The sequence below is a fragment of the Pinus tabuliformis genome, chromosome 2_1, assembly GCF_031772625.1.
Source record: "Pinus tabuliformis cultivar Carrire ecotype Pingquan chromosome 2_1, CPIR1, whole genome shotgun sequence".
Classification (NCBI taxonomy): Eukaryota; Viridiplantae; Streptophyta; class Pinopsida; order Pinales; family Pinaceae; genus Pinus; species Pinus tabuliformis.
Genome location: NC_142299.1, coordinates 271,295,557 through 271,312,199, shown reverse-complemented (window position 1 = coordinate 271,312,199; position 16,643 = coordinate 271,295,557). Strand labels below are relative to the sequence as shown.

General features: G+C 37.9%; 1 protein-coding gene across 4 annotated transcripts; it reads left to right on the top strand.

The window, feature by feature from the left end:
- The first annotated feature begins 5,942 nt into the window (after nucleotides 1-5,942).
- LOC149199806 (serine/threonine-protein kinase GRIK1-like) lies at nucleotides 5,943-11,836 on the top strand. Of its 4 annotated transcripts, none has more exons than XM_089402536.1 (4): nucleotides 5,943-6,153; nucleotides 6,261-6,470; nucleotides 10,779-10,905; nucleotides 11,023-11,836. In XM_089402536.1, exons 3-4 carry the CDS (start codon nucleotides 10,860-10,862, stop codon nucleotides 11,193-11,195), a joined length of 219 nt encoding a protein of 72 aa, XP_089258662.1. In that variant the 5' UTR covers nucleotides 5,943-6,153; nucleotides 6,261-6,470; nucleotides 10,779-10,859; the 3' UTR covers nucleotides 11,196-11,836. The 4 variants fall into 4 exon arrangements, 3 of the variants coding, with proteins under 3 accessions (XP_089258662.1, XP_089258660.1, XP_089258661.1); XM_089402534.1 differs by having other exon boundaries at nucleotides 6,235-6,470; XR_016253794.1 differs by lacking the exons at nucleotides 10,779-10,905; nucleotides 11,023-11,836 and having other exon boundaries at nucleotides 6,244-7,309.
- The last annotated feature ends 4,807 nt before the right edge of the window (nucleotides 11,837-16,643 follow it).

Sequence of the window (16,643 nt, the reverse complement as noted above, 5' to 3'; positions counted from 1 at the left end):
TTGAATCATTGTTTCATGTGCAGCTAGCTTGCTCCATATTTCTCTCTTGTGACCAAGAAAACGCACCAGCAGTCCTACTCCTTGACTCCATGCTCAATGGTTTGAAACTCTCATACTATACCTACCTCTCTACTTGAAAGCATCATCCTTCCCACCAAAGCTTAAACAAAACCCCTTGTACTCAATAAATAGCCTAAAATCATCATCAACAAAGCTAAATCATTAAGAGAGAGCCCTCTCTGATTGCAGGTGGGCTAGAACCTGCAGTCCAAAGATAGATTTGTGGTTACCTCGGCCATATCCCTTTAAGGAGATTTAGGGACAACCTGAGTGATAACACCAACGACCTCCCTAAAGTCCACCGAGAATGTGGCAATGATTAACGGTCTGTGCATGGAGCAGAGAAAACGGAATTGAGCATACTGGGTAGTAGCAGTAAGATTTGTGGGTTGGGTGGCTTCGCCAATCCGATGAACCTCACAGGGGCGGGCTCATCCTCTTCCGCTACACGTATCCGGATATCTGCCATGGAAGCGGGAAGAGGAAGGGCTGGGGGGTAGGGAGGCCGAAGGGGAAGTCGAAGCTGAGGGAGGCAGTGAAGGGGGGCAGATGGCTCTGCCCCGGCTACCACCACGCCTGCATCTCATGCAATGACGACGACGCATATTTCTCTGAGTGGGATGCTGCAGTGCGAAGTGAGCCAAAGTGGGAGGGAGCGGGGCGAGAGCAGCAAAGGAGACACTGTAAAGGCCAATAGGAATCAAGTCAAGGCCAGAGGTAGGGGCCAAGGCCTTAATTTGCAGGGTGCAGTGGATAGACTGGGAGAAGTGGTGACCAGTGCCTAGGTTGATGCAACAGAGAAGTCTGCAACGCCTACCTGTTGCGGTTCGAGAGCTTGGCTCTGCTGCAGCAGGGTGGCAAGAGCAATTCAGAGGCAGAATGGAGGATTGCAGAGGGCTTGGCTCCATATTTTTATGCTTACAGGGGATGTCTCGATCCGCACAATGGGTTAATGGTGTCGGTCGAGGGGCAGAGGCCTGCCTTAAATTCCCACAAGGGAAAGCACAGATTACCATGTGGCTCAGCCACCTGCCAGGCCGGCGGCGTATCCGCATTGAATTCTCATCTGCCACCCGCATCCGGGGATAATTATTACGATTTATTATTATTATAATAAATTTTAATTATATTTATTATTATTTTTATTAATATTATATAAAAATAATTGAAACATTTGAATTTAAACTTTCACCATGAGCTTCGTTCAATAAATTTAGTGCTTCCGTGACCACATTCCTTACACGTTTCCATCTACCCATTCGATATGAGGTTGGAATGGAACTTTTAACCAATTTCAAGAAAACTAGTTCCACACACATATCTGATCACATTCATAAGTGGCAATGTCATTTGGTTAAAATGTTTGTTCCTAATTAATTGTTAGTCAAATGGTTTACTAAGTCTTCATTACCATCTATAACATAAGACATCACTAAAGGCAGAGTTGTGACCTAAGAGAAATTAATTTCTCGTGCCCAGTATTTGGATCTTGTTTATACCCAATTTGGTGTGCTTTATGATAAGATACGAAATGCTCTGTGACCTTCCCATATTATTCCTCAACCTCCTAGAAAATAATCACATGTCATTGATGACATGATTAATTCTTCTAGTTCACAGTAGGTGAGTAAACCATCTGGTTGGACCCTTACAGTGACTTCCCCAAGCCCTCCCTCCTCTCCTCCTATAACTTCTACTTCTAAGATCAATGTTTTTCAATCCAATAAAGGAAAATATCAACACCAACCATGAAGTAAGAAGAAAGGAAAAGGTAAAAAGAAGAAATATTCTCCTCTGTAGGATAAACAATACCATCATTCTTAAGAAAAGAGGAAACCTCATTAGCCATGTTTGAATTGTAATGAGGAGGACTTCACTCATGATTGTCCACATCGGGCAGAAGTTAATCAATTCCTTAAGTCATCTAATGCACACTGTGTTGATAAATCCGTTTTTGAATCAGGAGACCAATATAGTTTCTCGGGATCCCTCTTCCTCTAACTCAGTTTTGATTTTTCCTCTATTAAGACGACAAATGACATTATGGTGTCCATTTGAAATAAGGACTGTGGTAATATGAATCCCTTGAACAGTCAGGCTACTAATAAACCTCACAGTTTGTATCCATATCCATAGGGTCCTGCTCCAAATGTGATTCTTACTGCATTGATGATTAATCCTCTGAAAGGCATTATCCATAAATATTCTTTTAACCCTCATGCGAGAGAAACTTAGATTTATAACATAGTTGAGGATTTGGCTCAGTCTTCTTCAGCTATGTCCACTCTCGATGTGTTACAAAACTATCCCACCTAGAAAAAGGCTTTTATTTCTATAATTGGATGTATTTATCCTTCAAATTCCAACCTAGTAATCTTTAACCATGAGAACTATACACCTTGACTTCCAGCTCAATAAGGTTTCATGATGCACGTTGTCATTTGTGGTAAGAATATCCATCGTTCCACTGTGGACGATGCAACCTCAACTTGTATTATGTCTTTTTCTTCCTGGAAGGCCATTGGTTCTCCCCAACTAAGTTATTTGCTGACCACTTTGAAGCCGTTTGATGGAAGAACCTATAAACCTTGTGGTATTTTCAATTCCTTACAAGTAGTATTAGGCAGCAAGACCATATCCTTAGAAGTCTAAGTTATTGATGGACCACTAGATTATAATATTCTACTGGGTCATATGTGGTTGTATGGCATTGTTGTTATTGTTTCAACATATTTCCAAATGATCACTTTCAATCATAATGGCGGTATAGTAGGCATTGATCAACTCACTTTCTTTGCCACTAATTTTCTAGTTAATGGAAGAGTACCTCTTGTGTGTCTACTGAGATTCCAATATGATATTCCCTATACTAACTAGCTATGAGATTTATAGATAGTTTGTACTTGGATGACCCTCTCCTAGCCTATCTTTTGTCTCATCCATCATATTGTGATCCTAATCAATTCTCCCCCTAGGCTCCATATACTCTCTATATCTAGATACTAGCCAAGATGACATTACCTCTCAACCTGGTTTCTCCAAGATTGTGGAAAAAGAGGTAGTCTCTGTGATCTCTCTTGTGCTCTAAATTGTATCCTTTACTGCTTGTCCTCTTATCTACCAACCTCCTCATCACCTCTCAAACTATAAATTGTAGGTATATCCCTCTCCATTACCATGTCCCATAGCCAATCCAAAGAGACTAATATCAACAGACTTGCCAAATCGTACAGTGATGTGTGGTTTGACGGTAAGTCACATGGGCGAAGCCCGGGAGGACCGAAGTTCAAATCTCATTGAGTATAGTGACCTGCTGTGGTGGCGGCTAGAGGGGCGGACCCCCCTTCCGCGAGTCTGCTCTTGCTAAAATCATAGGATCTTAGTATACCCGACTTGCAGGTGGTTGGTTATGCTCTTGGTGTTATAGTGGTAGCTATGAGGTTTGATCCTGGGTCTCCCGTGGATTAAACTTGATAGTTACCGATTCACCATGTGGTTAAAAAAAAAAACAGACTTGCCAAATCACCCCTAATAAACACTTCTATTGGACATGACTTTTGTTTTCCATACCAGTCATCCTACATTCTTTACATTCACCTCAACCGTAGGCATCAAAAGTCAACATGTAGATACCCCTGCCTTTGCTAGTGGCACATCTATATCTATTTCTAGAAAATATGGTTCTTCAACTGTTTCTATATCCCTAGAGATATGTTTTGAGATTGAAATAGAAAGGGAATAGATGACCAATATGGCATATGTTGAAGTTGTAGGTTTTCTTATGTAGGCCTGAAAGTACACATTTAATGGGAGTTGTTAGTCTATGTACGTCTAATCCAAGGAAGGAGCATTGGATCACTATGAGAATCATATTTTGGTAAGTTTTGCATCAGAAGAAAAATAAAAAATAAAAATTTTATTTATGATATTTTATATATCTTGATTAAGCTAGAGATGTAGGTAGAGGAAAGTCTATAGGTGTATTTGATGCTTTTTGGTGGAGCCATAAACTAGATGGCTAAGAAGTATTATATTGTTGCTTTGTCAAGTACATAGGATGAAGACATCACTGCTACAAGTGCTACCAAGGAAGATATAAAGAATATTACATGGACATATCATACAAGGACTAAACATATTATATTTTAGATTCAATTTTTGAGGGACATGATTGAGCTTGGTTTGGTATAGATGGTAAAGTGTGAGACTAAAATGTAATAGATTCTGTCATCAAGGTTAATGAAGCTATGAAATTCCATTTTTGTTGCTATACCATCTAATTACATGAATGTGACCATAGAGAAGAGAGACGTGGAGGAGTAGAGAAGATCGAGTCAACGAGCCGACCATTCTTGGTATTCTCTTAATAATATTTTTTCATCATTTTGCCATTTCGTGAGCTCATTTTACTAAAAGCGGATTCCTTTCTGAATTTGAAGTATCACACTACTGCGTTGACTAGAACAACATTAGGGGATTGGTCTCGGTTGAATTTTTATTAAGCATGTGAGCTTAGAACGGATTTTTAGTATGGGCTTTTCAGTTTCGTTTATTAAGATAATAAACATGGAATGAAAGGTGTTCTCTGAGTATGTCAAAAGCCAGATTGGAATCAATTGCCCTTCCAAGATTACGGCCTACGCGCATCATCCAAAACTAGTGTAATGTCATTGTCATCGTCAATGGAGGATGAGGTTGACAGCACGGAACCACGGGCGGCATCCCACTTATTGAAGATATAATTCGGAGCTCTTCAAGGGCTTTTGCCAAGTCTTCCATTTGAATCTCTTGATTACGGGGCAAAGTTGTATTACCAAATTCGGGAAAAACATAATCATTAATTGACGGCATTATTATATACATTTAGTCAATGACTCGGCAGAGATGAAGATTGAGAATGTTTTAATTAAGTAAAATCAATTATTACAAAAGCGTAAACCGGTACAACTTTCTCTTCGTCAAATATCCGATTCGCTTTACCAATAAAGTGAGTAAACACATAAAACATAAAACATGGGTATTTGATTTAATACCAAAGCAACTCTATATGTTTAGCTTGGTTGGGTTTACCAAGGTATTTGCTTCTGCTCTACGTCGAAAGTGTGCTGCCCTCCAACGTTTTTATTTACGTTGCCGGAATTATAGTAAATGCCTGTGTAAATGGAAGATGAGGAAGACGGGAAACGGTGTTGCCGGTGTATAAGTCAAATCTATGCGACGCCTTTTTGTTTGCTGACAAAATGAATTTTTTAGGAGTGTTTTTATAATTTTATTTTTTTTCGAGATTTTTAAATATATATATATATATATATTTATCAGAGATTTTTAAAAATTGAAGTGTAGATTGTTTAATTTGTATAATTCAATTATCTTAATTTTTTTTATAATATTAAATCAATTTTTTTTATACTATTGCCTGCAAAATTATATTTTGTTGTTTAAAATTATATCCCAACTCAATAAAAACAACTTTTTTTATAGTAAGACTAAACCCTAATTTACTATTTACTTAAAAATGTTTAGAAAGCGGATTCTGACAATATGCACGCAACTTAGCCCGATAACACGGGAGCGCCCAAATATTATTTAATACCAAAATTGCCCGCTCCAGTGTTATCGCGTTAAATTACCTGCATATATTTCGACATTAAATACTCTATAGATGACTGGTTAGCTCTTTCCGGAATTCGCTCTGATTTTTACGCCGTAAGGCGTTTCCCTTTGGGATTAACTTCCCTGGATGCCACTGTGTAATGCGTTGAGCCGTTGATCCATTGTGTTAGACGATTAAAAAAATCTCTTCCGTCCGATCATTATAGGCGGTTGCACATTGTAAGTCCGATCATTATATGTTGGAAGTTAATTATCCCTGTGTGCCACTATGTAATGTGACCGATTCATTCTCCTTGCAACGCATCACATCTCGCAGCGCATCACATCTGGCCAGCATGCACTCTTCAGGTTACCTGTATTCCCATGTTTCTAATGGCGAATAGGTATAAGGAAATGTTACCCTGCATGATATCCAGGGCAGCCACAGTCGATGTAATATGGAGCGGAATGGGCGGGACAAGGAACGGTGCACTGCAACTGGTAAGCTTGTATTTTTTTTTTTTCAATTACCATTTTGTTTTACTTTCTGATTACTAAGATGCAGTTTTCTGTGACTTGCAGAAGATGCAGTTTTCTGTGACTTGCAGATGTATGCAGAATTGCAAGTGCTTTCACCGTTGGTTCCTGATCGAGAGGTTTACTTTCTTCGATTCTGCAAACAGCACGCTGAGGGCGTATGAGCAGTGGTAGATGTATCTGTTGATGGCCTTCGAGATAATTCGCCTGCGGGATTTATGAAATGCAGGAGGTTGCCTTCTGGTTGTTTGATTCAGGACATGCCCAACGGGTATTTCAAGGTTGTGCCCGAATCTTATATCGCTGATAATGGGGAATAGGAATTATCAGGCAGGTACAGTAACCAATTAATCTCAGATGTAATGTATATGTGTTTGATGAGATATCAGGCGACACGGGTAGAGCATGCGGAGTATGATGTTAGTGGAGTGCACAGGCTTTACCGTTCTCTGTTAAATTCGGGGATTTTTTTTTCCCTTTCTTCCTTCATTGCTAAAATGTGGGAGTTTGTCCAATGAAGTCAGTTGTGTCATGTGTGGATAACGCCTGAAATTGAAGGGCTGCCGTTCGCAAGGTGTCATGATGATCAGCCGGTGTTTGGTGTTGATATTGGTAGCATGAGGACGGATAGAGGTTGGTATTAGGAACGCCTACGCAGTTGTTTTATGTGTGGATAATTTAAGAATGGGATTGGAAGCTTGGTGTTATTATGAGTCAGTTAGGATTCCTATGGCTTTCTGGGATTCTTATTCTTTTCTTTATTTATATTGTGGGTTGATTGAGTTATGAATTGAAGATGGACTTAAATTCAATAGCAGTTTGTATCATTGGAAAATGTCATACAGAAGAATTGTTATTTGGTATTGGTACCAGAAGACAATGTCTGTATGGAGTTGACATTCTGTATGGGATTGGAAGCTTGGTGTTATTGTGAGTCAGTTAGGATTCCTATGGCTTTCAGGGATTCTTATTCTTTGCTTTATTTATGTTGTGGGTTGATTGAATTATGAATTCAAGATGGGCTTAAATTCAACAGCAGTTTGTATCATTGGAAAATGTCATACAGAAGAATTGTTATTTGGTATTGGTACCTGAAGACAATGTCTGGATGGAGTTAACATTCAGTAGTTGTGTTCGGTAAGAGGTGAAGCTGAGATGGTTTATGTTGTATTATAGAAATCTCCAGGAGCATATCAAGCAAATATTTTCGCTCTTGGACTTCGAAGAATAACAGTGGAAATTGGGTGTTTTTTTACTACAGGAAATTGGAACCGTTTTTCCTTGATTTTAATATTTATGTCTATCTGTTAAAAACTTGAAATTAATGCAAATGCAATCACATCATTTTTTCAAGAAATATTCATGCTAAAATATCGGCCGGCTTTAACCAGAACTTATTATGAAATTTTGAAATTCATCATAATAATCAAGCTGCCACTATTGGATTTCATAGATCCGAAGAAAAGGATGAGCTTAGAGGCTGTTGCAAGGCATCCATGGGTTATGAAGGATTTCACGTCAACTGTGCAGGTTTTGGGGAAATGTGAACAGGGTAGCTCCAGATATCATTCTGATCACCACGAGCAAACTGTAGCTTCGTCTGAAGCATTGTCAGAATTAGTTTAACAGGGATGGTTATGGTTTTTATTTTTACATATTTCATGGCTGCTTAGTCATGGAAGAGATGTTGTGGTTCTTCAGAAGAGAGGGTTCCTTTTCTCATTGTATTTATATTGAGTTGCTCTATGATGCTTGTACATTGTATCTGCCTGTATGACTTTAGATATTCAGCGGCATGCTTTAGTTGGACTTCCTTCTAATGCAATTGGGACCTCAAAGGAATATTATTTGACAGTTCTAACCATGCAAATAATAATCAGGAATCACATGATATGGTGGCTAATGTTCAAACTTCAAACTTTCAAAGCACTTCACTATCAAGAGCTCTGAGGGAATTCTTCAAGATATCGGTGTGTCAGTTGCAGATTATGTGCTGGTAAGGTTGCAGCAAGCAAGTTCAGTGTCTCTGTTGTAAAATATTTGCTGTTAAGATGTAGCAATCAAGTTCTTCATACTAGGAATTCCCTGGTGTAATTCACAATCAAATAATATTGCAATTTGTGCATCCTCCTTGTAAAGGGATGTGAGGCGGAGGGTTTTAAGCACCTTGTGCATGTAATAACTCTATTTATGATAGCTTATTTTTTACGGCTTTGTGCAACCTGTTTTCAAGCTAGGTTGGTTGCCAGTCCAAATATCTGCAGAGATCTTGGCCATTTCAAATTGATCTAGAATCGGTCAAGTTAGTTTTCTTGTAGTGGAATATTATAAAGACCTTTCCTTTTATGGTTGTGGTACACAACTTGACGAGTGTAACAATAGAAAAGCAAGCTAATTGTGTGGCCAGGTTTTTCATGGCAGTGATGGAACTATCCCTGAATAAAATGGTCATATGGGGCTTCATATTTAGATTGTGATTTTTATTCTTATCTATTGATGATGCATCTGTATATTCACAAACGAAACCCAATAGATTTGTTGCTGATTTCTTGGAGCTGAGGGTTTCTATAACAAGCTGATTGGTACCAGAAAGCCACCAAAGATGCGACTTTGAATGGAGGATTTTGGGAAATCTCTAAACTGATTTTGTCTACTCATTTGCTACATGGCTGAGTTTGATCAGATTTCCAGTTGGTGCTTATACCAATCCATTGAACTGATAAGAAGGCATTAGAGTGTTGGTATTAAATGGCTGATTGAATTGTGGAACCTTGCTTGCGGATTGAGTTCCATTCCCTTTATATTGGCCTCTATTATTTAATTATTGTGCAATAAGCACTGGTAAGGAATCAGCGCTTTAATTTATACAGTGATGTATGAATAACCATTTCATGTTTTTGCTTGAAATTGCAATATCCATCTTTGTCTGAGCTTCTAATTTTAAGCTTTTGCAAGTGGGGTTAAAGCTCAGCAGTGAAGATGGTTGTATGTTAAGGCAACCACTAAAGTTAAATTTCTTGAGCCATGAATAAGCAATTGGAGCCATGTGCAAATCTCTGGGTGATTTTGACAGAAAAGTACGCGCTGTCATGACAGCTTAACCAAATGAAAGTCCTCATGTTCAGTTGTTTGCCCCTCAAGGGCCACTTTAATTGTTCAAGTGGGCTGCTTCTTGTGTCTGATTACTAGGCATTGTAATGTTTCTATCTGAGCTTTAGAAGGAAGCGATTTCAAAGAAAAATTGCAATTATTCTAGAACTTGGAACTCAGATAGTGAAGATTGCAGACGAAGAGAGTTGAATGGGGAGATGCTGGAAATTTCGGGTATTGTACAAACTTGAAATGGTAACTCATAAGTCAAAACTGAAATCTATATTACAATTTTTGTATTCATTATGTATGTGGATAACGCCTGAAATTGAAGGGCTGCCGTTCGCAAGGTGTCATGATGATCAGCCGGTGTTTGGTGTTGATATTGGTAGCATGAGGACGGATAGAGGTTGGTATTAGGAACGCGTACGCAGTTGTTTTCTGTGTGGATAATTTAAGAATGGGATTGGAAGCTTGGTGTTATTGTGAGTCAGTTAGGATTCCTATGGCTTTCTGGGATTCTTATTCTTTCCTTTATTTATATTGTGGGTTGATTGAGTTATGAATTGAAGATGGGTTTAAATTCAACAGCAGTTTGTATCATTGGAAAATGTCATACAGAAGAATTGTTATTTGGTATTGGTACCAGAAGACAATGTCTGGATGGAGTTGACATTCTGTATGGGATTGGAAGCTTGGTGTTATTGTGAGTCAGTTAGGATTCCTATGGCTTTCAGGGATTCTTATTCTTTGCTTTATTTATGTTGTGGGTTGATTGAATTATGAATTCAAGATGGGCTTAAATTCAACAGCAGTTTGTATCATTGGAAAATGTCATACAGAAGAATTGTTATTTGGTATTGGTACCTGAAGACAATGTCTGGATGGAGTTAACATTCAGTAGTTGTTTTCAGTAAGAGGTGAAGCTGAGATGGTTTATGTTGTATTATAGAAATCTCCAGGAGCATATCAAGCAAATATTTTCGCTCTTGGACTTCGAAGAATAACAGTGGAAATTGGGTGTTTTTTTACTACAGGAAATTGGAACCGTTTTTCCTTGATTTTAATATTTATGTCTATCTGTTAAAAACTTGAAATTAATGCAAATGCAATCACATCATTTTTTCAAGAAATATTCATGCTAAAATATCGGCCAGCTTTAACCAGAACTTATTATGAACATGCAGAAATATTCATGCTAAAAAATTGGTATAGGATCCGGAGTTGGGACTTCTAATTTCTGCCTCGAGAGACTATTTTTACTTTTGCTATTTCATAATTTTCTTCATAAATATTGATACCCCATTTCAACTAGAACTTCAACGGTTCAAGAGGGCCAAAAAGTATGAGACCCTTGTAATTATGCTGGTATGGTCGCTGGTATGGTCGCTTGATAAATGCTGGTATGGTGTTAGGTTCTTATCCCTTCATTGGTGACTCCTTGCAAGGCACATATGACAAGGTAAATGAATCTCTGCTGCTTTTGACTTTTCAAACAGGCCGGATGGAGGGAAATACTTATTTTGTTGTTACTAGTGGTGGCTTAGATTGTTCATGATCCACTTGTACTTCCAGAGGATATGAATCCAACACTTTCAAACTTACTCAAAGGTCTTCTTTGCAAGGGTAAGTGACTTTTCTCAATTGAATGTTTTACAGAGCAGATTTTAATTTTAAGAGTTGCATTGCTGCAAATTTTGAAATTCACCATAATAATCAAGCTGCCACTATTGGATTTCACAGATCCGAAGAAAAGGATGAGCTTAGAGGCTGTTGCAAGGCATCCGTGGGTTATGAAGGATTTCACGTCAACTGTGCAGGTTTTGGGGAAATGTGAACAGGGTAGCTCCAGATATCATTCTGATCATCATGAGCAAACTGTAGCTTCCTCTGAAGCATTGTCAGAATCAGTTTAACAGGGATGGTTATGGTTTTTATTTTTACATATTTCATGGCTGCTTAGTCATGGAAGAGATGCTGTGGTTCTTCAGAAGAGAGGGTTCCTTTTCTCATTGTATTTATATTGAGTTGCTCTATGATGCTTGTACATTGTATCTGCCTGTATGACTTTAGATATTCAGCGGCATGCTTTAGTTGGACTTCCTTCTAATGCAATTGGGACCTCAAAGGAATATTATTTGACAGTTCTAACCATGCAAATAATAATAAGGAATCACATGATATGGTGGCTAATGTTCAAACTTCAAACTTTCAAAGCACTTCACTGTCAAGAGCTCTGAGGGAATTCTTCAAGATATCGGTGTGTCAGTTGCAGATTATGTGCTGGTAAGGTTGCCGCAAGCAAGTTCAGTGTCTCTGTTGTAAAATATGTGCTGTTAAGATGTAGCAATCAAGTTCTTCATACTAGGAATTCCCTGGTGTAATTCACAATCAAATAATATTGCAATTTGTGCATCCTCCTTGTAAAGGGATGTGAGGCGGAGGGTTTTAAGCACCTTGTGCATGTAATAACTCTATTTATGATAGCTTATTTTTTACGGCTTTGTGCAACCTGTTTTCAAGCTAGGTTGGTTGCCAGTCCAAATATCTGCAGAGATCTTGGCCATTTCAAATTGATCTAGAATCGGTCAAGTTAGTTTTCTTGTAGTGGAATATTATAAAGACCTTTCCTTTTATGGTTGTGGTACACAAATTGACGAGTGTAACAATAGAAAAGCAAGCTAATTGTGTGGCCAGGTTTTTCATGGCAGTGATGGAACTATCCATGAATAAAATGGTCATATGGGGCTTCATATTTAGATTGTGATTTTTATTCTTATCGATGATGCATATGTATATTCACAAACGAAACCCAATAGATTCGTTGCTGATTTCTTGGAGCTGAGGGTTTCTATAACAAGCTTGGTACCAGAAAGCCACCAAAGATGCGACTTTGAATGGAGGATTTTGGGAAATCTCTAAACTGATTTTGTCTACTCATTTGCTACATGGTTGAGTTTAATCAGATTTCCAGTTGGTGCTTATACCAATCCATTGAACTGATAAGAAGGCATTAGAGTGTTGGTATTAAATGGCTGATTGAACTGTGGAACCTTGCTTGCGGATTGAGTTCCATTCCCTTTATATTGGCCTCTATTATTTAATTATTGTGCAATAAGAACTGGTAAGGAATCAGCGCTTTAATTTATACAGTGATGTATGAATAGCCATTTCATGTTTTTGCTTGAAATTGCAATATCCATCTTTGTCTGAGCTTCTAATTTTAAGCTTTTGCAAGTGGGGTTAAAGCTCAGCAGTGAAGATGGTTGTATGTTAAGGCAACCACTAAAGCTAAATTTCTTGAGCCATGAATAAGCAATTGGAGCCATGTGCAAATCTCTGGGTGATTTTGACAGAAAAGTACGCGCTGTCATGACAGCTTAACCAAATGAAAGTCCTCGTGTTCAGTTGTTTGCCCCTCAAGGGCCACTTTAATTGTTCAAGTGGGCTGCTTCTTGTGTCTGATTCCTAGGCATTGTAATGTTTCTATCTGAGCTTTAGAAGGAAGCGATTTCAAAGAAAAATTGCAATTATTCTAGAACTTGGAGCTCAGATAGTGAAGATTGCAGACGAAGAGAGTTGAATGGGGAGATGCTGGAAATTTCAGGTATTGTACAAACTTGAAATGGTAACTCATAAGTCAAAACTGAAATCTATATTACAATTTTTGTATTCATTATGTATGTGGATAACGCCTGAAATTGAAGGGCTGCCGTTCGCAAGGTGTCATGATGATCAGCCGATGTTTGGTGTTGATATTGGTAGCATGAGGACGGATAGAGGTTGGTATTAGGAACGCGTACACAGTTGTTTTCTGTGTGGATAATTTAAGAATGGGATTGGAAGCTTGGTGTTATTGTGAGTCAGTTAGGATTCCTATGGCTTTCTGGGATTCTTATTCTTTTCTTTATTTATATTGTGGGTTGATTGAGTTATGAATTGAAGATAGACTTAAATTCAACAGCAGTTTGTATCATTGGAAAATGTCATACAAAAGAATTGTTATTTGGTATTGGTACCAGAAGACAATGTCTGGATGGAGTTGACATTCTGTATGGGATTGGAAGCTTGGTGTTATTGTGAGTCAGTTAGGATTCCTATGGCTTTCAAGGATTCTTATTCTTTGCTTTATTTATGTTGTGGGTTGATTGAATTATGAATTCAAGATGGGCTTAAATTCAATAGTAGTTTGTATCATTGGAAAATGTCATACAGAAGAATTGTTATTTGGTATTGGTACCTGAAGACAATGTCTGGATGGAGTTAACATTCAGTAGTTGTGTTCGGTAAGAGGTGAAGCTGAGATGGTTTATGTTGTATTATAGAAATCTCCAGGAGCATATCAAGCAAATATTTTCGCTCTTGGACTTCGAAGAATAACAGTGGAAATTGGGTGTTTTTTTACTACAGGAAATTGGAACCGTTTTTCCTTGATTTTAATATTTATGTCTATCTGTCAAAAACTTGAAATTAATGCAAATGCAATCACATCATTTTTTCAAGAAATATTCATTCTAAAATATCGGCCGGCTTTAACCAGAACTTATTATGAAATTTTGAAATTCACCATAATAATCAAGCTGCCACTATTGGATTTCACAGATCCGAAGAAAAGGATGAGCTTAGAGGCTGTTGCAAGGCATCCGTGGGTTATGAAGGATTTCACGTCAACTGCGCAGGTTTTGGGGAAATGTGAACAGGGTAGCTCCAGATATCATTCTGATCACCACAAGCAAACTGTAGCTTCCTCTGAAGCATTGTCAGAATTAGTTTAACAGGGATGGTTATGGTTTTTATTTTTACATATTTCATGGCTGCTTAGTCATGGAAGAGATGTTGTGGTTCTTCAGAAGAGAGGGTTCCTTTTCTCATTGTATTTATATTGAGTTGCTCTATGATGCTTGTACATTGTATCTGCCTGTATGACTTTAGATATTCAGCGGCATGCTTTAGTTGGACTTCCTTCTAATGCAATTGGGACCTCAAAGGAATATTATTTGACAGTTCTAACCATGCAAATAATAATCAAGAATCACATGATATGGTGGCTAATGTTCAAACTTCAAACTTTCAAAGCACTTCACTGTCAAGAGCTCTGGGGGAATTCTTCAAGATATCGGTGTGTCAGTTGCAGATTATGTGCTGGTAAGGTTGCAGCAAGCAAGTTCAGTGTCTCTGTTGTAAAATATATGCTGTTAAGATGTAGCAATCAAGTTCTTCATACTAGGAATTCCCTGGTGTAATTCACAATCAAATAATATTGCAATTTGTGCATCCTCCTTGTAAAGGGATGTGAGGCGAAGGGTTTTAAGCACCTTGTGCATGTAATAACTCTATTTATGATAGCTTATTTTTTACGGCTTTGTGCAACCTGTTTTCAAGCTAGGCTGGTTGCCAGTCCAAATATCTGCAGAGATCTTGGCCATTTCAAATTGATCTAGAATCGGTCAAGTTAGTTTTCTTGTAGTGGAATATTATAAAGACCTTTCCTTTTATGGTTGTGGTACACAACTTGACGAGTGTAACAATAGAAAAGCAAGCTAATTGTGTGGCCAGGTTTTTCATGGCAGTGATGGAACTATCCCTGAATAAAATGGTCATATGGGGCTTCATATTTAGATTGTGATTTTTATTCTTATCGATGATGCATCTGTATATTCACAAACGAAACCCAATAGATTCGTTGCTGATTTCTTGGAGCTGAGGGTTTCTATAACAAGCTGATTGGTACCAGAAAGCCACCAAAGATGCGACTTTGAATGGAGGATTTTGGGAAATATCTAAACTAATTTTGTCTACTCATTTGCTACATGGCTGAGTTTAATCAGATTTCCAGTTGGTGCTTATACCAATCCATTGAACTGATAAGAAGGCATTAGAGTGTTGGTATTAAATGGCTGATTGAACTGTGGAACCTTGCTTGCGGATTGAGTTCCATTCCATTTATATTGGCCTCTATTATTTAATTATTGTGCAATAAGCATTGGTAAGGAATCAGCGCTTTAATTTATACAGTGATGTATGAATAGCCATTTCATGTTTTTGCTTGAAATTGCAATATCCATCTTTTTCTGAGCTTCTAATTTTAAGCTTTTGCAAGTGGGGTTAAAGCTCAGCAGTGAAGATGGTTGTATGTTAAGGCAACCACTAAAGCTAAATTTCTTGAGCCATGAATAAGCAATTCGAGCCATGTGCAAATCTCTGGGTGATTTTGACAGAAAAGTACGCGTTGTCACGACAGCTTAACCAAATGAAAGTCCTCGTGTTCAGTTGTTTGCCCCTCAAGGGCCACTTTAATTGTTCAAGTGGGCTGCTTCTTGTGTCTGATTCCTAGGCATTGTAATGTTTCTATCTGAGCTTTAGAAGGAAGCGATTTCAAAGAAAAATTGCAATTATTCTAGAACTTGGAACTTAGATAGTGAAGATTGCAGACGAAGAGAGTTGAATGGGGAGATGCTGGAAATTTCAGGTATTGTACAAACTTGAAATGGTAACTCATAAGTCAAAACTGAAATCTATATTACAATTTTTGTATTCATTATGTATGTGGATAACGCCTGAAATTGAAGGGCTGCCGTTCGCAAGGTGTCATGATGATCAGCCGGTGTTTGGTGTTGATATTGGTAGCATGAGGACGGATAGAGGTTGGTATTAGGAACGCGTACGCAGTTGTTTTTTGTGTGGATAATTTAAGAATGGGATTGGAAGCTTGGTGTTATTGTGAGTCAGTTAGGATTCCTATGGCTTTCTGGGATTCTTATTCTTTTCTTTATTTATATTGTGGGTTTATTGAGTTATGAATTGAAGATGGACTTAAATTCAACAACAGTTTGTATCATTGGAAAATGTCATACAGAAGAATTGTTATTTGGTATTGGTACCAGAAGACAATGTCTGGATGGAGTTGACATTCTGTATGGGATTGGAAGCTTGGTGTTATTGTGAGTCAGTTAGGATTCCTATGGCTTTCAGGGATTCTTATTCTTTGCTTTATTTATGTTGTGGGTTGATTGAATTATGAATTCAAGATGGGCTTAAATTCAACAGCAGTTTGTATCATTGGAAAATGTCATACAGAAGAATTGTTATTTGGTATTGGTACCTGAAGACAATGTCTGGATGGAGTTAACATTCAGTAGTTGTGTTCGGTAAGAGGTGAAGCTGAGATGGTTTATGTTGTATTATAGAAATCTCCAGGAGCATATCAAGCAAATATTTTCGCTCTTGGACTTCGAAGAATAACAGTGGAAATTGGGTGTTTTTTTACTACAGGAAATTGGAACCGTTTTTCCTTGATTTTAATATTTATGTCTATCTGTTAAAAACTTGAAATTAATGCAAATGCAATCACATCATTTTTTCAA